Source organism: Festucalex cinctus, chromosome 2 (assembly GCF_051991245.1).
Source record: "Festucalex cinctus isolate MCC-2025b chromosome 2, RoL_Fcin_1.0, whole genome shotgun sequence".
Lineage (NCBI taxonomy): Eukaryota > Metazoa > Chordata > Actinopteri > Syngnathiformes > Syngnathidae > Festucalex > Festucalex cinctus.
Genome location: NC_135412.1, coordinates 34,711,054 through 34,737,491, shown reverse-complemented (window position 1 = coordinate 34,737,491; position 26,438 = coordinate 34,711,054). Strand labels below are relative to the sequence as shown.

The 26,438-nt window shown below is 37.9% G+C and overlaps 1 protein-coding gene across 1 annotated transcript in view; it reads left to right on the top strand.

Annotated features, from left to right (window-relative positions):
- klhdc8b (kelch domain containing 8B) overlaps window positions 1-12,365 on the top strand; it is a 110,467-nt gene extending 98,102 nt beyond the window's left edge. The window contains exon 7 of the mRNA XM_077514792.1: window positions 2,883-12,365. Within this exon, the coding sequence (XP_077370918.1) occupies window positions 2,883-3,079 (197 nt within the window). The 3' untranslated portion in view covers window positions 3,080-12,365. The remainder of the gene's footprint in view (window positions 1-2,882) is intronic.
- Window positions 12,366-26,438: the final 14,073 nt, after the last annotated feature.

The window sequence follows — 26,438 nt, the reverse complement described above, 5'->3', positions numbered from 1 at the left end:
ACATGCACTATTCCTGTTGCTCAAAGGCTTTCCGTCATTGCTTTGATTTGTCGGCCCACAGATGTCATGTCGATTCTCCAGCTGCTCCTTTTTTCCTTCCATTAATCCCGTCACTCATCATTCCTTACTTTGTTGTTCTTTCTCAAATTCATTTTCAATTTTTCATCTTGTTCTTTTATTTCCAGTCGCTTTTTTTTTTTTTTTTTTGCATAACCAGACAAATCTGTTAATCTGTTTCTGCGGTCATTTCTACTAGCTGTCCTCTCATTTGAGTCTGCCCTATTCTTATTTTGGTTCTTTCCTCTCCAAGGCCTCTTGTCTCAAATGAGCTTCCTTTATTGTGAACTACTTTCGACAGAGATGTGTTTTTTTTCTCCCTCTAAAACATAAAGTGATTCAGCCCTCGTGTTTTACATAGTGGCAGCTCACCAAGTATAACTTTATGCATTTTGGGTTATGCATTTTTGGTTTCTTGTTCCTCATGCTAAGGACTTGGCATATGGAATTGGCTGCTGCAGACATAAGAAATTGAAACTACAGTAAATGCAAGTGTATAACACATACCATTGTATAATACACCTCTCAAGAGCTCCCTTAAAAACATTTTTTTTCCCTGTAGTTTATGATCTTGAGATTTGCTGGCGTCCTTTATTATCAGACTTGCATGAATGAAAAATGATTAAAAACCATCCATCCATCCATCCTCTCATCCAAGCTCTTTTAGTCATTTCAGTAAGCTGTTTTATTTTATTTTGTTTTTACTTTGCTTTTACATCTCTTTAAGTCAGCACCTGTATAGTTTTTCTATTTAGATGAATAAAACATGATTGTATTTTGGATTTTTTATTTTTTTGTAAATCTCTATATGTGTGCGAGCGTGTGTGTGAATTTTCATAAAAAGAATGACTAATAAAGTACTTCAAGTAGCCCAAGCCATCTCATCACTTTGGCACCATCATTGTCGGCCAACAAAGCTCACCCTGTGATGCGAGTCTCCATGGAAACGGAAATGGCATGATTTCATGTGATGTACAATGACAGCTTTGCACCTGAGCTAGCTTAGAGGGGGTAAGAATGGAAGAAAGCCATAAGTGAGTGGAAAAACAAGAAAATTTCAGCAGACTTATGAAATGTGGTAATGTGCCATCTTTAAATCGTCCCTCTGTGTTTTTTCTTTAATTGAAGTGAATACCTCACAGACTCACTCTTGCAAATGGGCCATGGAGTAATGAACATTTAATGACTATTGTTATACATTACATTTGCATTTAAATTTGTTCTACTGCTAAAAAGGTGAATTCAGAGTAATACAGTACGACAGTTTTCCGGTTACACTATTCCCCAATGTTTTTACACTAAATTGCATCTGTGTCTTCTTTTCCTCAGTGTTTTATTCTTAAATTATTAGAGGCCTTTGGGGATGGTTACTGCTGTTATTTGGTGTTGTATCACAGCAACAGCAACAACACAACTGTTTTTCTGGTTATATTTAAATATACATTAGGGCTGCGGCTATTGAATATTTTGGTACTTGGATGTCCTATATTTCACTTACAAAGTAATAATGAACGACCAATTGTTTTTCATTTTAGATAATCAACTCATTTACCCCAAATTTTAAACTGTGCAGAGCAGCAAACTATATTTTCTTCTCTAGAAACATTACTAAGTGAGATTTAGGGCTATGAAACAAAGTGACGTCAGATCATCTTTGCCGGCTAAAGTGGCACCTTTAAGGTAGCCCGGTTTGTTAAAAAATGACCAGTAAGAACTGTAACTGTGTCAGGCTGTCAGCATCAAAGTGTTCAGCCATTTTCGCCTAGTAAACTGCCTTTGAAAAGAAGCCTGACAGGTCATACCAGCCTATGTGGGGCACTCATTTAGCCAAGTTAAGTCAAGTTTATTTATATAGCCCCTGAACACACAAAAGTCTCAAAAGGCTTCACATGACCACAGTTGACCAATACTAACGACATCCCCTGATCGATTCGAACCACAAAAGGGCAAGGAAAAACTAGCTGCTAGCTGCTAGCTACAAGCTACTAACACTGGCAATGGATGCCATATAAAACAATGTTAGCGTAATTATTATTTTTTTTATGTATTTTTTTTTTAAAGTTTTTTTAGCCTTCACAATTAGCATTTGAAAATGATTTTAGGATGACATTGTGTTGATGGTGGTGTGAACAGTTTAGTTTATGACAGCAATATGGGCTTTGACTATTGAACCTCCAGGAAGGCGATCATGTCAGCCGTCACACGCTCCCAAGAACAACTTCATAATAAAAGCGAACCAATGCACGACGATGTATTGCTGTATATATCTTAATGTTCTATGTTATTGTTTTGTTTTTTGTTTTTTGTTTTTAAATGTACAGCAATGAATAATCAATAAACTGGTATGGTACGGTGCTGTATTTGAGAAGATGATATTTCGAAGTTGGCCTTTTCACCACGTTGGTGTTGAATTCCTGACACGAATAGCAAGAACAATTGTTGCTGTGGCCGACTTGACTTGTCTTTCTGATTACATTTGTAAAAATTGAGGTTTTTTTTTTTTTTTTTTTAATTGAAGTAGGTACTCAAATGGGGTATATGCCACGGAAGAGGCGGGACGTGATTTTGCACATCAGTTTATTTCCGGTCCAGGTTGCGAACGCGCAACCCAGGGGCACAAAGTTGGAAGCACAAGTATTTTTGACGCAGCCCACACGTCACAAACCGAACCGGAGACAAACTGATGTGCAAAAAAACAGTCCCGCCTCTTCCGTTGCATATACCCCATTAGTCAAGGACTTGATTCATATATACAGCACACACATATATACAGAATATGGGTTGAAATAACTTCATTGTTTTCATTGCGGTGTATGTCTTTTCAGGCAATGAGCCATCACCGTTGGGCACAGTCGAGAGCTACAACCCGATAAAGCGACGTTGGGAGTATGTGGCGCCCATGCCGACCGCGCGCTGCTCGTCCGCTCTGCAGCAGACCAACAGCATGCTCTTCGTAATCGGTGGGGTGGCGCAGGGACCGAGCAATGCTGTGGAAGCGCTCTGCTTACAGGAAACAGTGTGATATGTGTGCCGAGAGAGAGCAACCCTCACAATGGAGTAAATCCACACTGACGGTGATATTCGGTTCGTGCTTGTGTGGAAAAGGCCTCATCACATGGCTTGGATATGGAGGTTTTTATCCTCAAATACTTTTCAAACTTCATGGATTCCTCTTGATGGTACACATTTTCAGTAAGCATTTTTAAAAGAAAAAAGGCACTGGGGACATTTGCTGACAGAGCTGGACGAATAAATACAAGGACAGCTAAGATCGCTGTGACTGATAAGGAGAGAAAACTGACAGTTTGTCTTCCTTGCAGATGTCAGAGGAAGATGGGAAAAAAAGGAGCAAAAAATAGACAAACACACACACGCACACACACACACAGTACTGAAGATTTCATATGCCTTTGAACTATTTAACATTTTTCAGAATAAAAGCAGGGTACTTTTCTGGATATTAAAGGAACATAGGGCCATATCTGTGTTGCGCTCCCCTGCTGCTGCATCAACAATCTGACATTTTTCTACGATTTTTTTTTCTCCCAATAATGAGATGATTGTGGGACACTTTGTTATTGTTCTTGAGCTTTGTTGTAGCGTGGTTTAAGAGTTACAGTTCCTGACGACTGCGCCATATTGTCAAGATCACTGTCTCTTTGTAGGCAGTGGCAGTGGCATAGTGTCGATTACCCTCGGGCAAGGCAAGTACCCTGTGCCCTGTATTCATACTGACTATTTATGGAGCAAGGGATCATATTTGGTAACTTAAAGTTGTGCTTATATGTAAGTTTAGATACCCTAGTGGTATGTAAACTTATGAGCACAACTGTAAGCTTGAGTTCAAATGGACACCACATGGCTCACTAATCAAATTTAATAAAAGACAAATATTGTTTTTCTGAGATATCATTATAAATATTAAGAAGAAATGTCTTTAATACACATCTTGGGTAGATAAACCCTGTCCCTCACCTTTATTAGACTTGAAATAAATTTTAAGATTCAACTCTAATAAAATGATTGATGACTTGTATTTGTATGACAGGTACACTTACAACATTTAACTGCCTGTCTCTATAGGTGGCTTGCATAGATAGATGAGCAAAGATAAATTTGAAATTGATAAATAATCCTTGTAAAGCAACAATATAAAAAGCATGAACGCGGACACACATAAAGTTGCCTCCACTAAAATTATTGAACATGATTTAATCCAAGCCCTTGGTTAATTCTTCACTAGTTGGATCAGGGCCGGCCCGACATGATTTGGTACCCTAGGCGAAAATGTACATGGTAGCCCCCCCCAATCCCATAAAAACAAACACACACACAAAAAAATTATAGATATATTATATTTAATAGCACACCACACAATAAATACCAAATTCCACAAACAAATAAAAATAAGAAAAATAACAGAAGTACAATGCAATGCAACTTTTTATTGCATTTTTTGCAAAATGACAGTATTTAAAACCTCAAAATGTTTTCACTATGTACATTAATAATTGTGTGAGATACAAAAAATAGTAAATGTATCAATATACAAACTTTGATATATCGTAAAACTTTGGCAATAAGGTGATTCACAGATAATGTGAATAGTGTGCAAAAAAACTTCACTAAATAACTTAACGTAATAACGGCAAATACTTAAAATAGTGCACGCCGGGACCTCCTTGCAGCAAAGGCATCAATTGGTGCGTCAAAGGATAGCTGCCTGGATACTTCTTGATTGATGCTGATAAGTGCCACTCTAGTAAGCCGTTCTTGTGACATGGTAGACCTTAAATAGTTTTTTATTAGTTTAAGCTTGGAAAAGCATCTCTCAGCTGATGCTACAGTCACTGGTATGGTAGCGGCCACTCTGAGTGCTACCCACATGTTGGGATAGATTTCTCTAAGTTTTTTCTCCTCTAGAAAAACTAAAAGTTCCATGCTTGACATATTGGATTTTGACCAGGTAAGAAATGACTGCATCTCTGCTAAGAGTTTGTTTGTTTGTTTTTTTAATTTATTAGAGTACATATTGCACAAATAAGTAGACCCAGAGAAAAAGGCTTGTTAATTCCAGGCCTAGCAGACATGTTGCTACCCATAACAGTCATGGAGCTCATAGAAAATACTAGATGTAGTCGTTTTTGTTGTGGGTTGCTTTTTTTTCTTTTTTTCTTTTTTTTGCATTAGTTAATTTGATTAAATTGAAGATTTTGTAATCTATGCATCCTATTACAACCTTACTTTCATGTTGTGAGTCAAGTGCGTATTCTACAGAAAACATTTTGTCAATATTTTGGAAATTGTTCTTATGTTTATTGAGATATTGAACATCCATCCATCCATCCATTTTCTTGACCGCTTATTCCTCACAAGGGTCGCGGGGAGATATTGAACAAAATCTTTACATTTTTCAAAGGTGGTATACTCATATATGCTGAGCACTGTACATGATGCAGCAATAGCTGATATAACTGAAATAGTCACCTGGATCTAGAAGATCGAGCTTTGTGTCACTCAAAGTACTGCTGATTGGTGCTTGACTGGCTGTTGCTTCAGCTGTACATTAAACAAAATACATCACTTCAAATTATTTTGGTGTTAAAGCAGGGAAAACAAATCCATTTGCATTATGATAGAATACAATGTCAGAAATTATGGCTGTTTGTATTAAATGCACCATCCATGCACTTACATTCAGTAGCCTTTGGTGAAGATGACACTGAAGGATTGTTCACCACAGCTTCTGCAGGTGCTTGTTGTGGCTGCAAATATTTTCTCAGCGCATCTAGTTAAAAAAAAAAAAATGCATTTACTATATCGATGTTTACATTAAACCAGCACATAATTCTTATTTTCAATAAATTAATAAATTAATGTGGTTATGTGAAACAATGACTTGTGCAAATCCATTTGCAGGTATCTGGACTTACTGGCTGTTTTAGTTTAAACTCAGCAAGCGTTGCCCCACTCTTGTGTGCAAAGTAGCTACTAGCATGGATGTAATGGTGCAGTAAACAAGTTACAAGCAAGCTAAGAAGCTAACGCTATTTTCGTGTTTATTTTATAAACAATGATGATTGACTGACATACATACCTCTACCCTGGGCCCGTTTTTCCTCCTCCTCCTTTCGCCGCTTTCTTAATGCAGCACTTGAAGGCTTGGACCTTTTCATTGTTGTCGATGTCAATGTATAAACAACACAAGTGTGCCAACCATCTATCTATCTTTCTAAAGTGCTGCCACTACACTCTGAGATGATATACGACCCCTCCCCCTACCTTTCATTCATTGTAAGCGGCAGCAGCGGGTCAGGTTCAGGGCGCCAGGACAGCAGGTCGTGAACTCACAGTCATTTATTTGAAATAGAAGTAATAATAATAAAAAAAAAAGGAACTCAATAAAATAGATTTGCTATATAACATTTTATGCTAGAAAACACGAGAGGGGGGGAGGGCTTTTTATGTTTGTGTTTTTTTAAATTTTATTTTTTTTCCTTTCTGCAATTTGGCGCCCCCTCCACAAGATGGCGCCCTAGGCGACCGCCGAGCTCGCCTGTAGCCTGGGCCGGCCCTGAGTTGGATGGATGGATGTTTTGTTCAAACACAAAAAGGAAACATTTAAGTTGACTAGTTTTGAATTATGTATACTACACGAGTATTTTTTTTTTCTTCAAAATTTATTTTATGTATATGTTTACTGACCAATGGTTTGGTGGAAAGTGGGTGTGCTTGTGCAGAAAGTATATGAAGTCTTTCAAAGAAGTACTTCTAATTTGAAATAATAATAATAATTTGCTCATGTGTGAGAAAATACCAAAAATTCTCTGCTTCTGTCTGACTGACTTCAAAAACCTTTGACAAAATATTTTGTGCAACACTGAACTCAAACGTGTCGGAGTTTCATCCATGCTCGCTGCAGCGTCATCTGGCGTTGACCACAGTCACTGTGCTTTTTTTCATCTCCAGCCTTGATGTGATAGATCAACACTGACATTTATCTGTCACACTGTAGCACCCTTTGTTGTTGAGTTTTTGTTTGTACACACTGAATCATACAGCTGCTGCATCCAATCGGCTTCTCAGCCAACATTACTGACACGTTTGTTGCATTTCCTCCATCCACCGCCGCCTCACTTTAATGAATGATAGCAACATTGTGTATTTATTTCCTCAGCTTGACATCATGCACTCTGCGGATTTTACAGATAAATCACCTCAAGGTGATGTAAGCTGGGCAGCCTTTTGAAGCATGAAATTGAATTGAAAGTGTTGGACAAAACATTTGTTGGCATATCATTGTTTGATGTTTGCTGGGTAGGCCATAGGCTCACTCTTCTTAGCTTGTACTCACCAACATCACCACGTTTATTTTCTGTGAATGAAACTTGCTATAATTTTGATGATATACCCCCACCCCAACCCCACCCCCACTTTCAGGCAATACAAAATGCAGTAGTTTCTTTCACTGTCTTTCAGTGACGCTATAGTAAACACGCGTTTTTGCTCCGGCAAGTTGACAATTTTAAACATCAATGACAAAAAGAAATCTTTGTGGTATTTTTGGTTGCGGCACAGCTACTCAGTTTTCTGGATCGACAGCCTCCAGTGCCTGTAAATTCTTGGACGGTCTTGCAAGAAGTGCACTTTTGTGCTCTCTCCAAAATGACAATCGATCCAGAACCGGTGATACATCAACTTGGCCTTGTGTTTTGGATTGGTGTCATGTTGAAAATGTCCAAGTTCATCCCAGGTGCAGCTTTTGGGGTGATGGATGCAAATTGATGGCAATTTTTTCTGATGAGTACAAATGTATTTTCCGAGTGGCATTAATCCTGCCATCACTGTTGACCCTGTTGTCTTACACACGCAAAACCAAAGTGACCAACAACAGTGTTTCACAGTTGCAATGGTGTACTTATACAACATAGCCCTTGCTGGCACCTCTCAAAATGTATACTTTATGGTTATAGCCTTAAAGCTCCAGTTTGGTGTCATAACTTTGTTTCAGGCGTTTTGAGGTTTGTTTCGATGCTGTGCTGTCAGCAGGCTGCTTTCTCATATTGTTGTATTTATGGCTTTCTTTTAGTGGTTCGACCATACAACCCATTTGTCTTCAAAGGCTTCCTTATTATTCGTCTTGAAACGGAGACACTTGTATTTCAGCTCAAGTTAGTTGTGAGATTTCCTTGTTTTCTGAACAATTTTCTTGGCAGTTGGAGCTGAAAGTTTTGACCGTGGCTCATTTGAGCATGAGTCGTTCATTTTCCACTTGGGGCTCTTATATATCTTTTCCCTGTTTTATAGAGTTCAACAACCTTCCCCTGCAGATCATTTGATAAGGCTGATAATTGCTTTCCCCATGGCTAGGAATGGAAATGTCAGTACAGCAGTAGATGAAACTCGCAAGGGTTCTGTTAGAAACACACACTCACATACTTATTAATCACAAAAAAACAAACACAAAATAAATAAAAAAATCACAAGCAAAAATGTCACATGATGACTACTTTTTTTTAATTTTTTTTTTAAATTTTTTTTTAGGCCCTTTGAACCCATGTGTGTCATGCTTCTGTTATCAGCCCCAACCTCCAGTATTGGTTAAACATTTCATCAGTGTCATTTGGGGAATTTTTGTTATCATTTTGATTTAAGCTTGCTTGACGAGTGACATTTGTGCCTGTGGCAGGCCTGTAGATTTACATTCTGGAACGGTGAATGGAACTAATATCATAAAGAGAAAAACAAATTCCAATATTCCCATTTTTGTTTGGATTTGCCTAAAAAATTGAAGGGTTATTCCTTGGCACATCCGCTAACTACATCCTGCTCACTAAGAAACAAACGGGTGAAACGTTCTGAAAACAATACATCTCACTGCCACGTATTTGCAATTGGTGGATGTATATGATGTGTATGTCAATTTTCGACAAATTAGTGTGCATTACAGACATAAGTTTGTATTAATTCGGGGTTTATCAACTCAATACCCCAATTAGAGTGTTCAAAACTAAATAATAATGTTATTATGGAGAACATGGCAGAAATGAATTAAACAAATAGAATAAAATTCAACATTGGTTGATGATTTAAAAAAAAGAAAGAAAGAAAAAAAAAAAACTGGCAACCAGCTGGCAACTCAGTGAAAAAACGATCCTGATCGCTAAACTATAAAAAAATAAGATGATTGACTGAAAAAAAAAGACATCAACTGAAATATGAAATAGTAACTGTATAGACTACTCGCCAAACAAAGCAAAATAGACATATCGAAAATATATATATCCATCCATCCATCCATCCATCCATCCATTTTCTTGACCGCTTATTCCTCACAAGGGTCGCGGGGGGTGCTGGCGCCTATCTCAGCTGGCTCTGGGCAGTAGGCGGGGGACACCCTGGACTGGTTGCCAACCAATCGCAGGGCACACAGAGACGAACAACCATCCACACTCACAAGCAAACCGAGGGACAATTCGGAGCGCCCAATTAACCTGCCATGCATGTCTTTGGAATGTGGGAGGAGACCGGAGTACCCGGAGAAGACCCACGCAGGCACGGGGAGAACATGCAAACTCTACCCAGGAAGGCCGAAGCCTGGACTCAAACCGGAGTCCTCAGAACTGGGAGGCGACGTGCTAACCAGTCAGCCACCGTGCCGCAAATATATATATATATACAGTGATACCTCGGCTCACGAACGCTTCAGCTCACGAACTTTTCGCCTCACGAACATTAAATTCGCGAGAATTTAGTCTCTGCTGACGAACTACTTTTCGGCGGACGAACCAAACCACGCGGTCAAACAGCACCACGGTGGCGGCCACAAGAAGCTGACGCACGCTCACGGCGTCCCAGTTCGTATGGGACCGAAAAAGACCCCACCACAGGCTAGTGTTAAGCCTAATGCTTACCAGCGAGGGACGGCGATTCGGCGGCGCGTTTGCATTGTAGTCAATGGAGTTCGCGCCACTAAAAAAAGCGAAAGTGCCATCACGTACCTCAAAAAAGGAGAAAATCGTGCCACGGCTGTTTAGTCCCAGGAAAGAGGTGAAAGTAGTTGACGGTGCTCACTTGTTGACTGGCTAAAGTGCTCCACTTCCTTGTCACCAAGGGACACCGAAAGTGCGAATGAGCGACAACCGTTCCATAAACACTCTACGCGGTGAAACGCTCGCGAATGAAGTAAGTCTACCATTGCTACTATCCTTAAGAACTACCATCACAAAGTAAAATAAAACAACTTTATAATACAGTACAATTTATTTCTTGAAATTACAATACAATAAAAAAATAATAAAAATAAATAATAAAAATAAGGTATATTTTTGTGTAGTTTTAAGGCTTATTTAGTAGAAAATTATGTTTTATAGGGACCTGGGAACGGATTATTCTCATTTTAATGGTTTCTTATGGGAAATAAATGTTCGGAAGAAGAACTTTTCGGTTTACACACACTCTCTGGGAACCAATTAAGTTCGTAAACCGAGGTATCACTGTGTATATATATATATATATATATATATATTAGGGGTGTTAAAAAAATCGATTCGGCGATATATCGCGATACTACATCAGGAGAGAAGCAAAAACAAACTTTCAGTTCCACTTTCGCTGTGCACATGCATTGAAGAACCACAACAACAAAAAATGAAGAAAAAAAAACAAACATCAATGACCATTTAAACATAACTAGAACAGCACAAAGATTCCACAAGATGGCGCCAATGTATTGCAACTATGGAAATTTGCGAATGCCTTAGGGCGAATATGCAGGTGTTCACTGCATTTGTTGAGTAGATTCTATACTTAACACAATGCAGCAATTACTTTTCCTGGTCAACAGGATAAGCAGTGCCACTATCATTTATCTTTAGAGTGAAAAGGTCATTTAATCATAGTAAAATCCATACTGGATGTTTACATGAAGGGAAAAAGCTTCAGAAGTTTGGACCAGCTGCACACTCAATGAGATCTGATGTATCGTTAGGTCACCATTCATTTGATACATCAAAGCAACTAACGTAATTCAAAATAGAGAAAATTCTGTCTGATCACAGGATCCTGAATTCAAACACAGTCATGAATAGAGAGAAGGAAACATGCTTCAGATGAGTGAAAGGCGAGCATAGGACCAGAAACAAGCATGCATTCACACACACACATTTTTCCTTGGCTGTTGCAGTTCAAATTTCTGGTCTGCATCCAGACAGATCTTGTTATCTCTTTTGAGGGAGCATACGAGGCTGGTGCCAGTAGACAGTTGGCTATTTTTGGTGTTCACCATTTGATTGTGTTGGGTGCAGGTCACACAGCTCAATGAGCATATACACACACACACACACAAGCACCCCTACACACATATTGCATGGATGAAAATCTATTTTCCATTCAGTTATGATAGCACATTTCTATCTAGGAAATAAAAAAAAGGCTTCTAAGGAAGTAAAGAGATGTTTTTGAGTCTTTTCTTTACTTTGATATTGCATAGGATACAATTGTATCTGGGTGCCTGCAGTAAAAATGAAAACAAATGCAAATTTAATACATTTGCTCTAGGTCCATGCCCAGATTTGCAATTGTGGAACTAAGATGTGGGCGGTTGTGAGGCTGACCCATTGTGTCAGTTTGATGCCCACTGGTGTTTCTGCACATTTCTGACACATTTCTGTAAAACATCAGTGTTTATTATTAGGCCAGCCATCTGGAGGTTGTACAGTGTCATTGTCTAATTTCATCTTGTTTTTCTCTGCTCCGAAAAGCAAATCCTTCTGGGAAAAAAAAAATCAAAAAAAATCTAAGCCTCTACTGAGTTGCCTACTCTTTTGGTTTTTTTTTTTTCTTCTACATCATCTCCTTCAGTCCCTCATTGATCCATAGTGGCTCATGGATCTAATTTGCTATACCTGCTATGTTAGTTTGTCATCCGATTAGAATTGTACTTGTACCACTTCACATAGCCCACTCAATCATCAGGAATGCTGAATTCTAATTAATTCAGCACGCTTCTCTTCTATTTACTCCAATTTTTTTCTTGACTTCAAATCATGTGTTAATAGTAAGAATTCACATGAATATAATTATATTGAAGGTTAATTTTCATCTGATTTTTGGCGCCCCTCCCAAAGTCCACAGCCCCCGTAGCATCTGGAGATCTTGCCTATAAGGTGAGCCAGCCCTGGCCTGAATGCCATTAATAGGACTGATGTGGAATTCATGATAATTAAAATTAGGATTTGTACATATATTCACTTTCTAAACAGTCATCCATTGTCTTTTTTTTTTCTTTTTCTTTTTTTTTTTTTTTTGCAACACAGCATATACACACATACATTCAGCTGTCTTCTGCACATTATTCTGTCCAATTTCTTTGGACTAGGGAATACTCTTATTCAGTGTCATTGCTATGGTCTTCATTATACTGAGTGCCATTCTACTAGTTTGTAACATCCAGTATCTAATCACATCCATCCATCTTCTTGAGCGTTTGGCTCCCCACCTTGGACTCGTTGCCAGTCAATTGCAGGGCATGGACAGTATAGAAAAAAAAATCATATTCACACAATGTACCTAACATGCATGTGTTTGAAATGTGGGAAGAAGCCTGGAGAACCCAAAGAAAACCCATGCAAGCACGAGGGGAATACGTAAAATGCCACACAGGAAGGCGGAGATTTGAACCTCTAAAACTCAGAGCTGTGAGGCTGACTGGACCTTGTTTTGGTGTGCTGTGGTTGTCCAAAATAAAATTCACATACTCAGGACTGAACATCGTGTGGTGACAGACAAATGGCCATGGAAGATGCTGATGCAGATATGATGAAACTGCATCCATATCGGCTGTAATGATTTTGATTTATTTATGTGTCAAGTGTTTTTTTTTTTTGTGTTATTTGTTTTTTTGTATCCTGTCATCATTGAGCTGTTGTGCAGGGAAATTTAAAATCACACAGACGCCATTGGATGACTTTTGTCAGGAAGGTCCATATATTCCCATATTTTAGTAGATGAGCCATTGAAGATAGTTTGTAATTTTTTAATTAATTAATTAATGTATTAATTTATTTATTTATCTTATGGTTAATTTGTATTGTGGGTTTAGGTTGTGAGATGACAGATATGCCTTGGTATTGTTCACTGAGTTCTTGGTTCCCAAAGGTTTGTCACCAGTGGCTCCAATTTATTATGTGTGGATGACATAAATTGGTACTGGTGGGCAAGCTATGGCCTTCAGGTCACCAAGGAGGCACTCTATTCTTTAATCTGCCCCCCCCCCCCCCGAGAGTTACGTGTTTTATGTAAATAATAAAATAAAACATATTTCATTATATATTCAAAAATGTATTAATTATGTTTCTTTGTTTTTTTTATATTTTTTTTTTTTTTTTTTTGTATTTTACACACATTTTACATCTATTTTTTTTTTTAACATCATCTACAGATGACATGGTGTCTGTCCAATTTAAAAAGTCCAATATGGCCCATGAGCAGAAAAGTTTGCCCAACCCTGAGATGAACAATGTTCATGTAAATGAGTCTTGAATTAAAAAAAAGATGGGTTGATGCTGTAATGAACACTGTTCAGTTTGATTCAGCATTTAATGTAACCGTTCTTAATTAGATTTTTGAAGTGAAGCTAGTTTGGACACACATTTTTGGGAAGCAAGAGAGTGGAATTCTGCTCCTGTTGTGCTCTCTGTCGCGTATTCGCTCTCTTGCTGTACTTTGCTGTTTCCCTGTACAGTGATTAACATGATAGAAACCTGCAAAAATGCTTTGTGGTCTCAGTGAACTACTGCTGTATAATCTGTGTATGTAAGTGATTACTGCACTGGATGACATGTTTTGAAAATGATGAGGTGTGATCATTCCAATATCATATTGATGATTGTGTATGTCACAATGCTTTTATTCCCGCATATTCAGTGTAATGACGATGTGCTTTATAGCTTAATGCATAAAGAGCACAAATATTATTGCTGTCAGCAAAACTTCCCCCACACTGATGGAGAACCGTGTTCTATTGAGATTTTAAGTCAACTGACCAATAAGGCATAGTAATGTCTTCTTCTTTCAGCAACACATCTCTACTGCTCTGGATACATCGACAAACATCACCAAGTGAAGTATTCAAATAAATATTAAGTCCACAACAATACGTTACTTTGACACCAAAACTAAATATTTTATCATAAGGGGGTTTAGGCATATTATTTCTTTACAGTCATGAACATAGTACAGTATATATAATATAATATTACTATCATGTATCAATTTTAAAATGTTATTTGGGATAAATCTGAATCCCAATTTAAACATTAATAAAAATGTGCAATTTTTTTTTTTTTTTTTTTACGAAAGTGTTTATGGAATTTAAGCATTTTGCTGGTGTCAGGCTGAAACCTCATAAATCACAAATTCACAATTTGGTAAATCTCGTATTTAAAAAATATATATATATATATTCAATTGGTCAATCCACACGTATGGGTATTATTTGTACAAAATTTAACGTGTTGAAAATGGCTTGCTCTCTTTGATGATGCAACATTAATGGTTGAACAAAGCGTTCTTGGGGTCTTCTAAAAAGTGCCTATTTTGTGGAGGAACAAGGTTTTGGCTCAATGCCAGCCATGTGTTAAAGCTCATTACAATGGATATGATTTAATTAATCATACTTTGCTGTTAATTTTTGTAGCATTTTAACACCCGGAAAATGGAGAATTTGTTAGTTCATCAAACCTTCCACTGATTACTGACAGAGCAGCGGCCTGAATTTGACTTTCCTGTAGTTCAGTTTGACTTCAGCTACAGTACATGCACTTTCAGTCTCTGCTGTTTGCATTGATTATATAACCAAATTGAATGACACTTTACTTACGTCTCTCTGGTAATGGCAAAAATAAGTCATACTGAGATGCAGGGCACAATTTACTTGCAGATGCAAATCACTGGAAAGAGCAGTTCCATTATTCGTCTGACAGGCCAACTGTAATGGCATCAGCAAGAGGCTACAGTTCAGACAGTAATCACTTGTAATAGGCGAAAACAGCTGAGAACACAAAATGCCCCACTGTGTGTCGTTAATTCTGATTGTACATCTGTGCTTTAAATGCACAACCCTAATATAACAATAAAAATTAACACTACTTGATAATCCCTCTAAGAGCAAGTAATTTAACTGTATGGCCAGGAGTGTCGAGAAGTAACAAGATGTGATGTTATTGTATTTCATTGTAAAAATGCTAAACTTATTGCAAAGTATTTGTAGGTGTTGTGCTTGCCATAACAGATGAATGACACTTTGTTGTGTTCAAGCCGTATCAATTGAATTAAGTTGGATGTATTTAAGAGTGCACGAGTGCATTAATCTCCTTGATGGATGACCGTGTCATGTACAAGTGGAAGGCCTCCCTGCAAACCTGACACACCCCATTAATGTGGCTTCTAAATGGCTTTTTGATCCATGGAGAGCAAGATTCAGTCATACCAATGAACCACTACATGAAATACATGACAACAAAGTCTTCTCACTTACAGATAATACACGCCGACTGCTCCACTGGATTAGATTTTATATTTCAGTTTGTCACTCAGGTTGATCAGAATGATGATGATGTGTCTGGCAGGTGTTGGTTCCCACAGCAGTGCAGTAGTTCAGTGCCTATAATAAATGTGAGGTAGTGCCTCAAATGTTGTATGAATACAGTTCGATAATAAACTATTTTGACTTGCTGTCTAAAGGCCTTCTGTCTTATTTCCACATTTTCTGTTTCCTCTCCAGTCTGCCTCTACATATAAGAATGAGAAGAAGTAGTGAAAAGTACAGCAAATATATACCTAGTACATACTGTAGTACGTGTTTTATTTTGACTATTTTCCAGCAATCAACAGTAGGAAAACAGTATAACATCAAAGAGTTTAGAGGTTATAATGTTTGCACTTTTATTTGGAGTAATTTTTACGATTACAAGCACAACTGACTAATAGGCCTGTAGGCTTCTGTATATTCATAGAATGTGCACATGCACTCGGGAGTAAAAACTGGCAAGTGTTTATAATGTTTGGAATTTTGGCAGACTCTCTCACACACCCCAGGCACACCTTACAATTTGGTGGCTGAAGGTAGGCAATACTTTATGCCTGTTGGAACCTGGTCTCAGTTTTGGCGTAGGTAGTATACCGCAATTTTGGTGGTTTTGATCGAGGTGTAGGCAGAAACATTCTGAGCTCCATGGATGTGTGAGGCGACTGGTGGTGGTGTAAATGTAGATGTGTAAATGTGAGTGACTGTCTATAAGTGCCGTGTGACTGGTTGACGCCGACGGACAATTGAGGCTGTATCCCACCTCTCACGCAAAGTCAACTGCGATAGATTACAGTTCACCTGTGACCCGAGTGAGAATAAGAAGTATAGGAGATGGATGGATGGATGGATGGATGGATGGATAACAATCTGAAAATTGCCATCCCACAGTTAAAGGGACACTTTACTTATTGATCCATTTTTAGCAGCAAAAAGTTGCTACTTTTTCAATAATTAATTTGGTGACGTGATTATTTTTTTATGTACATTTAATAACTTTTAAACCGATGTTAAAATGAATCGAACGCCGGCATGTTTGTTACACGTGACTAAATAACCCGGATGTTTACGTCACTAGTGTGTAAACGCTACACTATGGAAGCACTATGCAACGCAGCCGTGCATCTAGCGTCAAACCCGGAAGGATTAAACCTTATCGCTTCGAGCCAACACGACAAAATAACACTACCGAAGGAAAGTCTGCCTTGGATGTGAAAGTTGTGGCGCCAGATGGTCTTTTCGGGCACAAAATAAACTTTGACGAACGAGTGAATCAGGTGGGGGGTGAGTGGTGCTCGTGCGGGAGCTGCAGGAATGGACAATCCTCTAATGAATGTGTGCTGTCTGGAAATGAAAGAACTCGAGGATCGGTTCCTTGCGGACAATCTCAACTGCATCCTGGAACATCAGACATTCAACATGGCAATACTAAATAGACATTCTCAGGATAGCTTTGGTTGCGATGAAAGATGTGAAGAAGAAAAGTCTTGGAGGAGCAAATATCCAACAGGTAAAGTGACAGCACGAGCAATGCAAAACGTGTGGAACTGACGAAATATTTCAGGAAAAAGAAAAAATAGTAAAATTAAATGTATCGTCGTTACAGCACCCAACCTCCCCTAGCTGTTTTTTTTTTCTTTTTTGCGTAGCGTCCCACTGCGGTCAGGCCAGCCGCCACTTGAAAAGACGAAGTCAAGCCAGCCGCCCCAACGATTGTTAATACTGTGCATTACGGTAACGTGCCGACGTGCCCCTGCGTTGGCCACCTTCAAATGAATTATGAAATAAAACAGTCCGTGCAGTATAATAACCAATGCCCCCCCACCCCCGAAACATGCCTACCTTTCGCTTTAAATTTGCTTCGCTTCTCCGAGATCTTTCAGTGGCCGTAGTAAGACCTCGATTTGTGCCGGCTGTTGTGAGAGTGAAGGCTCCGTGTTGCTAGCAGTTGCGGCTCCTCCATCGGCTTGATTATTTCCCACGTCTGGTTCTTTAAAGATACTCGGTACTGCGTTGGGCTTTAGTATTAGGCGTGTGGCGTACCCCATCTCAAATTGTAACATATTCGAAGTCCTCATGCCTGAAATGTTCGCTGCGCGCACGCCTGCTTGTCCTTCGGGAGGTTGACAGCACTTAGCAAACAAACCATTGTCTACTCAAGTAGCTTTTTTTTTTTTTTTTTTTTTTTTGGGGGGGGGGTCTCGCGGGTTTTTCCTTGCCGACGCCTTGCAATTGCAATACAGTAAGGCATAACTGACGTTTGTGTCTTCCTCGTTGTTATGTCTGCGTGAACTACTGTTCCCCAAGCGAGTATATAGTGACGTCACCACTTGGGGGCGTTGCAACACGGAAGTACTTCTATGTTGAAAAAAGTTAAATAAATCAATATAGGAGTGTATTCTTCAGCTCTTATGCATGTTTCGTAGCTATACTAACTATTTACTGCCAATCAAGCCATACATGTAAAATTAAAGGAGCCTTCCTTTAAATTTAGGCTACTTGGTAACTGTAAGCAGAATGTTCCGTTGTCAGGAACACACTAATGATTTATTAGTAATGAATATGCAAGTATTCCAATCATGTATTTTCCAAATTAACAATCACCTGACGGAAAGAAAGCTGCATAACCTTTTTTTTTTTTTTTTTTTTTTTTGCCACAGTGCCACCAGCTGGATCTGGAGGAGAACTGCACCTTTCATCCTTGACTCAAGCTCACCAGTTGGTGTAATATTCTATCAATATTGTCTTTACATACAGTCTCTATAATAGTAATGGTAGGTAGGTAGGTAGGTAGGTAGATAGATGGATAGATGGATGGATGGATGGATAGATAGATAGATAGATAGATAGATAGATAGATAGATAGATAGATAGATAGATAGATAGATAGATAGATAGATAGATAGATAGATAGATAGATAGATAGATAGAAATATTTAATTGGGAGGAAATCAAAAAAATTATTTTGGGTCCTTTGGATGTATTTTTAGTTCCTTCGAAATCAAAATTGATGTCCATCAATGCAAAATAAATGGGTTTCACAATCAACTCAATACCTTTGTCCAGTTTTGAATGGATATTATTACTTTCAATGAACTACTGATAGTGTAGAATAGAGATGCCCTGCACTGAACAGCAGCCGAATCACATCTCTACATTCAGAACACAAACATGAGCAAGTAAAGGTTTGTTTTTGTTTCCCTCTCATTAAAATTAAAGGAGATAAGCACATCCTCAGAATGTCCAGAGTGTGCAGACATGAGCCGTGTGAAGATGCATTTCCACCTGGTCTTACAAGGTAAGTGTTAGTGTTGTTAAAACAGGCTAAAACATGATTCGTTTATTTACACAATTACACAAGTTTTGAAATGCTATTTAAAAAAAATAAAAAATAAAGTACAATCTGATTTAAATGTTTAAATGCTGGTGTCCGTGTTCTGTTGCATGTTGTGTCACACATGTCTTAGCTAGTTGTAAAATGAAGAACAGTGTCTGCCAGTGCTCATGGATGCTCTTTGACACATGAATGCACAGAAGAGCACTTAATAAATATTAAGGTGTTACTAATATTGACTTGGAGCGAGAGCAAGGGGAATTCTGTTGTGATAGTTCAAAGCTCATGGGACTCACTGTGAAGATATGAAGTCATTGCTGAAAAGAGCGCCCATGCCCCCTGGTGGCCTCCAGTGTACATGTATCCACTTCAGCCTCAAACGACACGCTTTCGCCATACCTACTCTATATCACTCTTCTCTACAATTGCATAAAGTGAGCTGAAAAATTGGGTCATTGACTGCATTTCATGGACGCTATAAGTTTTAGGATTTGTATTAAGGCTAAAATATGTGTAGATAACCTGCTTTAGTGCTTCATAATGTAGCAATAATCTTTCTGGACCAGCCAGGACACCTCTCACGAGTGATCACACAATCATGAAATCTAATGTTACTGTGTGCTTAGGTTTTGAAAATGATTTATTAATATTGGCTAATATAAGTTGGCCACTGCTTATTTGTCTTCACCACTGTATTTGATAAAATGTTTATACATTCTCTCTTCTTTAAGCATTTAGGATGATTTCTGTGTTTACCATTAAAAAACAGTTAATTAACACCATAAAAACACAGAAAGAAAGAAAGAAAGAAAGAAAGAAAGAAAGAAAGAAAGAAAGAAAGAAAGAAAGAAAGAAAGAAAGAAAGAAAGATTACTTTTCTTGGCAGACAACTGAAGAAAACATCTGTCCACCCATCCATTTTCTATATTGTTATACAGGAATTCGAAACATTTCTGTCAAAACGCTCCATAAAGTGTGTAGTCCTTTTGATGCATACAGTCGGCTCAATATGGAATCTAAAGTATCTGGTGGCAATTGGTGGGCAAATATTTCACAACCCACGAGAGAAACTGATCCTGTTTTCCAGTCCTTTAAAAATTCCTCCGTGGTATTTGTATTGCTTTCCCTGGTAATTTAGTTTGGTATCAACCTTTCAAACAAATATCATAGTGAAGTGAAGATAAATAGCACTGTCGTTGGAACTAGAACTATTCACACTTAGTTTGACAAACAGTGGAGGGCAAATTGTGGTGTTGTCAGTCATAAACAACCTGAAGAAAATCAAAAGCAAGCATGTCGTTGGCGAGGATCACTATTACAAACTTGGCAAGTAGGAGCGATTTATGCAAGCATGTGACATAAGATTATAGTGTTTGTTTACTGTGCTGGTAAGTGCATATGAACGTGGCTAACATAGTTTCAAATGAGGCAGGGTATCCTGTTACACAGAAAATAAAGAAATATTGCTCAAATCTATTTCATCACTTAAAATCATGCTTCCATTTTATTAGCCTTCTATTTTATTTTCTTTATGCAAGAGAAAAAAAAAACATGGAACGGTAATGTTATGTTTTAATATTTCACATTTCAGGTTATTTATATGTTAATTTACCTGCTGTAAATGTCACCATCCAAGTCATTAATGTGTTCGATAAATTACATTTGTCCATTTTTTTTTAACGTTTTTTTTTTCATTTTAATATATATTTTTTTTTATGGCCAATAATACCCATGATTAATAATAAGGAAAATGTGTCCAAAGTTTTGTAACCCAAGTGTAACATAATGGAAATCTAATACAATATCAAAAGCTATCTACAGCAGTGATTCCCAACCAGGGTGTTGTAGGACTTCATCAAACTACCTTGATCCTTAATATAGTTTGATAAACACCATAACCTCTCACAGGTCACAAAACAATCAACAGTGTACATAAAGGACTTAATAGAGACACAAGATATAACAAATGTCCCAGCATGCCTTGCATGCTTTATCAAAAGGTAACTAAAGGACCGTGACATCACAGAGACCGCCATATGTCCAATGGGACTCATTTGTGAGCCGCAGTCCTTGGCAGATATATAAACATGACATGATGACACCACACTGATGGATCACAATGTGGGATTAAGTCATCTTTGCAGCTAAAGCTATAATAGATCACCAAAGCGGGAAGTAATGGAGGAAGAATTTCTAATGGATGCATTTAGTTGAGGCCACAATTTGACATAAAAGCAGACGGTAGGTCTGCAGTTATGAAGAATTTAATGTACTGTACATTCAGTCAATCACAGTTTGTGGGGGATAGAGACCAAACCCTGCTGCAAATTATGAAAATATATCAAAAACTATACCAAAGCAGTTCCATTTTGAATTCATCTTATAACATCACCCTTAAAAATAAATGGATTACAGCGCAGCTATGACGCTTTCCCAACTCTTATTGTTTTTCCTTTAATGCATCTTGACAAAGCAGTCTGTCTATCATCATCATCATCATCATCATCATCATCATCATCATCATCATGTTTTTGAAACACCAAATCATTAACTGTAGTGTCATGTTCATTGCTATCTCTACCAGATTCTGATTTAATCACATGGATTCGACTATAAATCATAACAGCAGTTTTAATTCTAATTTTGAATTTGCTGTGTTGATTGAATTGTAACATTATTTTTATATGGTGTTGTGTTTTGTCTTGTTTTATCATTTTTGTTATTTAGTATAAACTACCAGGGGTGTTTCCTTCAAAGGGCCTGACAAACCCAATTCATGTTTTATTCCTCATCAAACTATTACATGGATACGTTTTCAAGTTTAAAAAATGTTTTATTCAACTATTGCAATTTCTCAATATTTTTAAAAGTAAAAGACACTATACTGTCTTGATACAGATGATACAGAGACAAATGATGATGCAGGCCTGATCTTACGGTGGCCTCAAGTGCAAAACACAAAAACAAATGGCTAATGGAATAGCTCAAACCTGTAGACATCATAAAGTTCCCAGTTGTGGAGATTTTCCATAACAGACAGCGTGGCATTATTAATAGTTCTCCCACATGACAGCCAGCAGGCTTGAATGTCGGTGTCTGTGTGTATCGTTGTGTGGTGTAGTGGAGCAATCGAGAGAACAAGTGAGTGAGCAGCACCATGGCAACATGATGTAAAATAAATGGGCAAATACATTCAACATTGCTCTTTTATTTTCTTATATGCTGTTGTGTTGTTGAAAGTGATGGCGTGGCTAGTTAAGTAATCTTCACGGTGTGGCTGTACGCACAACATTCTCTGTCATACAGTACAGGTGCTCGTCAAAAAATTAGACTATCCTCAAAAAGTTGAATAATTTCCCCTTAATAGTACTGTATTACAAGAGGAAAACAAGTACCACGATCCAGCATTTGCTTTATTCTTCTGGCTTTTGTTCTTATAAAACTTTTTTTTGTGAAAATACTCTGACTTTATCAACGTCAACATTGTACTCCCTACACCATATTGTTCCAATAATAGTCGTAAATTATTCTTAATTTATTTAAAAAAAAACAAAAAAAAAACATTATTATTGGTCTCTTAATAAATCTCATTCACTGCCAGCCATTTTAGAAAATTTTAAAATTTTCAATACCCACGCAATATTACGTTCAATAATTATATATAAACCAAATCTACCAAATGACAGAATAGACTCCCTACTTTTTGTCTCGTCACGTTCTTTTATACTTTTATAATTGACAGTAGAAAAATGTAGGATTGCCAAAATACAGCCATTTCTCACATTGACTCTGAAACTGTGTTTATTTCGTATATTATGGGGCAATTTGTCTTCTACCGGTGGTTGGGCATCAGTAAAGTTGTTTCCAAGTTTGACATATACAGTGAAGCATAATCAGATTCTCCCACATTTATCCCCGCTCTAAAAAATACAATTGATAAGTATACTTATCAAAGGCAGTGAATGAGTTCAAATTACAATACATCTCTTTTTCCTTCATGATGTTTTTTTTGTTTTTGTTTTTTTAAATGATGGCTTTCTCACAATATTACAGCAATATTGTCAGAATTAAAATTTATACCCATAACATGATTATTATTATTATTATCCACCCATCCATTTTCTTGACTGCTTATTCCTCACAAGAGTCGCGGGGGGTGCTGGCGCCTATCTCAGCTGGCGGGGGATACCCTGGACTGGTTGCCAGCCAATCGCAGGGCACACAGAGACGAAAAACCATCCACATTCACAAGCACACCGAGGGACAATTCGGAGCGCCCAATTAACCTGCCATGCATGTCTTTGGAATGTGGGAGGAGACCAAAGTACCCGGAGAAGACCCATGCGGGACGGGGAGAACATGAAAACTCCACCCAGGAAGGTCGGAGCTTAGACTCGAACCCGAGTCCTCAGAACTGGGAGGCGGACGTGCCAACCAGTCAACCACCGTGCGGCCTATTATTATTATTATTATTATTATTATTATTATTATTATTATTATTATTATTATCCATCCATGCATTTTCCTGACCACTTATTCCTCACAAGGGTCGCGGGTATTATTATTATTATTATTATTATTATTATTATTATTATTATTATTATTATTATTATTATTATTGTGACCATTTAACTTAACGGATTAGTCAACGTTACAGACTTGCTTTGCAGTTGGATTTACATTGGCTTCATCAGTGTTTGTTTGACAAGTTTGAATGTGTAGTCAGGTCAAGGGGTGATATGAAAGATAAATCGGTGAGTGCTCTGCATAGCGTGAGTCGCCATTAGCTATGGGCCAGCTGGAGCTAAATGCCAAGGAATTATTCAATAGAAGGAGGTTCGGAAAATGAGACGGGGATAAAGACGTAGAGCGACAGCTACAGTAAAGTCATCCTGAGGTCAGCGTTCTATTCTATAGCTTCAAAGAGTGATATGATATCTGGCCAAGAGACTGGATGCACGAATGCTAATTAGACGGATGGATTTGTGCAAATATTTATTTCCATGCACCTGCTCTCACAGTGTAGCCATATACAGTATTATACTGAGTTATGTCATTGGACACAAGCTGTGTTCGTGGCTCTGATTTATTTCTTTTTATTTTTTCAGACAAATACACTTATAAACTACTGTGGTGTATAAATGAATAATGAAATGAGCAAAAAAATAAATAAAAATCGATAGATTCTGTTTTCTTGTTTGTTTGTTTGTTTAAGTTTGCCATGCACCTATTAATAATTGTTAAAGTTGTCACAGTTGTAACAGTTTTGGTTCTGATTCCGGTTCCTCGATTCACTTCCAGTTCCTCGTGAATACCGTTTCTGATTCTTTAACAAATAATAATAATAATAATAATAATAATAATAATAATAATAATAATAAAAATGGCATGATTCAAAAGAGTGAGAGAGCCAGTAATTTTTTGATATCGTTTGAACTTCTCTGTGTATTTTTGTTCACAAACTTTTTTTTTCTTTGTGAACTTTACATTGAATTGAATGTTAATAAGTATATAAGCACAAAACCTATTAACTGGATTTTATTTTATTGCTTTATTTTTGAGAACCTAAAGAAAATTCAGTACAGTAATAGCACATGAAAAATTGGGCGTGGGGATAGATACATGAGGTCCGCGGATATATTTAAGTCACTAATGTATATCACCTGGCGGCACGGTGTATGACTGGTTAGCACGTCCGCCTCCCAGTACTGAGGACACAAGTTCGAGTCCAGGCTCTGGCCTTCCTGGGTGGAGTTTGCATGTTCTCCCCGTGCCTGTTTGGGTCATTCCAGGTACTCCGGTCTCCTCCCACATTCCAAAGACATGCATGGCAGGTTAATTGGGCGCTGCGAATTGTCCCTGGGTGTGCTTGTGTGTGTGGATGGTTGTTCGTCTCTGTGCGCCCTGCAATTGGCCGGCAACCAGTTGAGAGTGTACCCAACACCTACTGCCCGAAGCTAGCTGGGATAGGCTCCAGCACCCCCGCGACCCTTGTGAGGAGCAGGCGGTTAAGAAAATGAATGGATGGATGGATGGATGGATGCTCATCACCTGCTCACATTCTGTATTTAACGACTATAAGGTTGTTTTTCTGTTACGTCATCGACCAGGAGTAGTGACAATGCTCAAGTCATGCCTGGATTGTGGTGTGCACATTTAAAGGAATATGTTTTGATAGACAGTGAATTAAGTTGGATGTGCTCACCCCCACAACAGCGCAAATCCCACTCTCTTAAATATGCTGGCTTTGTCTGTACCTGCAAAATTACCAACACTCGGTCTGTCCCGCCTCTGCACAAATTCATCCCGCTTACTGAGCCAGATTTGTGCCAATCATGAAACTGGAGCCCTTTGTGTTATTTGAAAAATCTTTGGTTTACTCTAACCCTCAAATCCTCTTCTTAACTGCTTTCTAATTACGACAAAATATGTCATTTGGGGCGCAAAAGCATTTTCACTGACATTGGAAAGGAAGTTGGGAAATAAGTGGCTTGTTGCTTCTGGTTTTGGTACATTTAATTTTTATTTTCCTGGAATTTGTGTTTGGTAATACCACTCACAATTCTGGCACCAGAAAACGCAGACTGGTGTACAGTTTGAGAAGTTCAATTGAAACTCTGTTAAAAGACGTCTAACTGGTTCCAATCGCTGGACTCTGCTATCATAAAATTCTATTGGAATAAAAAAAAAGCCAAAATTAGTCTATCTACTCTTCAGGAAAGTAAATCTAAAGGAGGTTTAGAGGCACCAAACTTTATGTACTATTATTTAGCTAATCAACTACAATATCTTGTGCTATGGACACAACCCAACAGAGATACTAACTGTTGGTTGGAATTGGAGCAGAAGGATTGTAATAATCTTAGACTGTCAGATTTACTCTTTATTACAAAATCAATAAGACGACATAATTGTTTTAAAAACCCAATGATAGCCGCCACCCTGACTGCCTGGTGGAAGGCATTAGAAATTACAAACTCCCAATTGGCGCCCTGTGGGCTCTCTCCCATTTGGCATAACCCCGACTTTCAACTTAATAATCAGTCGTTCCATTTAAGCCTATGGGAGCAGAAAGGAATTACACACCTTCATCATCTTTTCTCAGATAATAAGTTTATATCGTATACAAACTTGGTCCAGAAATATGAAATAAAAAAGGGAAATTTCTTACATTATCTGCAAGTTAAAAATATGGTTAAGAAACAAATCCCAACACTTCAGGATACGCTCCAACTGCCTGTCTTAGCTAAAGATATTATAAAGCTTTCTCCAACAACAATAAAGAAAATATCAAAAATATATGTTATTTTTATACACAAATAAAACGTATTTACCGACTTTAAAATGGGAAAAAGACTTGTCTATAGTTCCGGAACCAGACTTTTGGACCCAAATCTGTGAAAATGTATTTAAAATGACCAAACAGACAAATTTGCAACTTATCCAATATAAGATACTTCA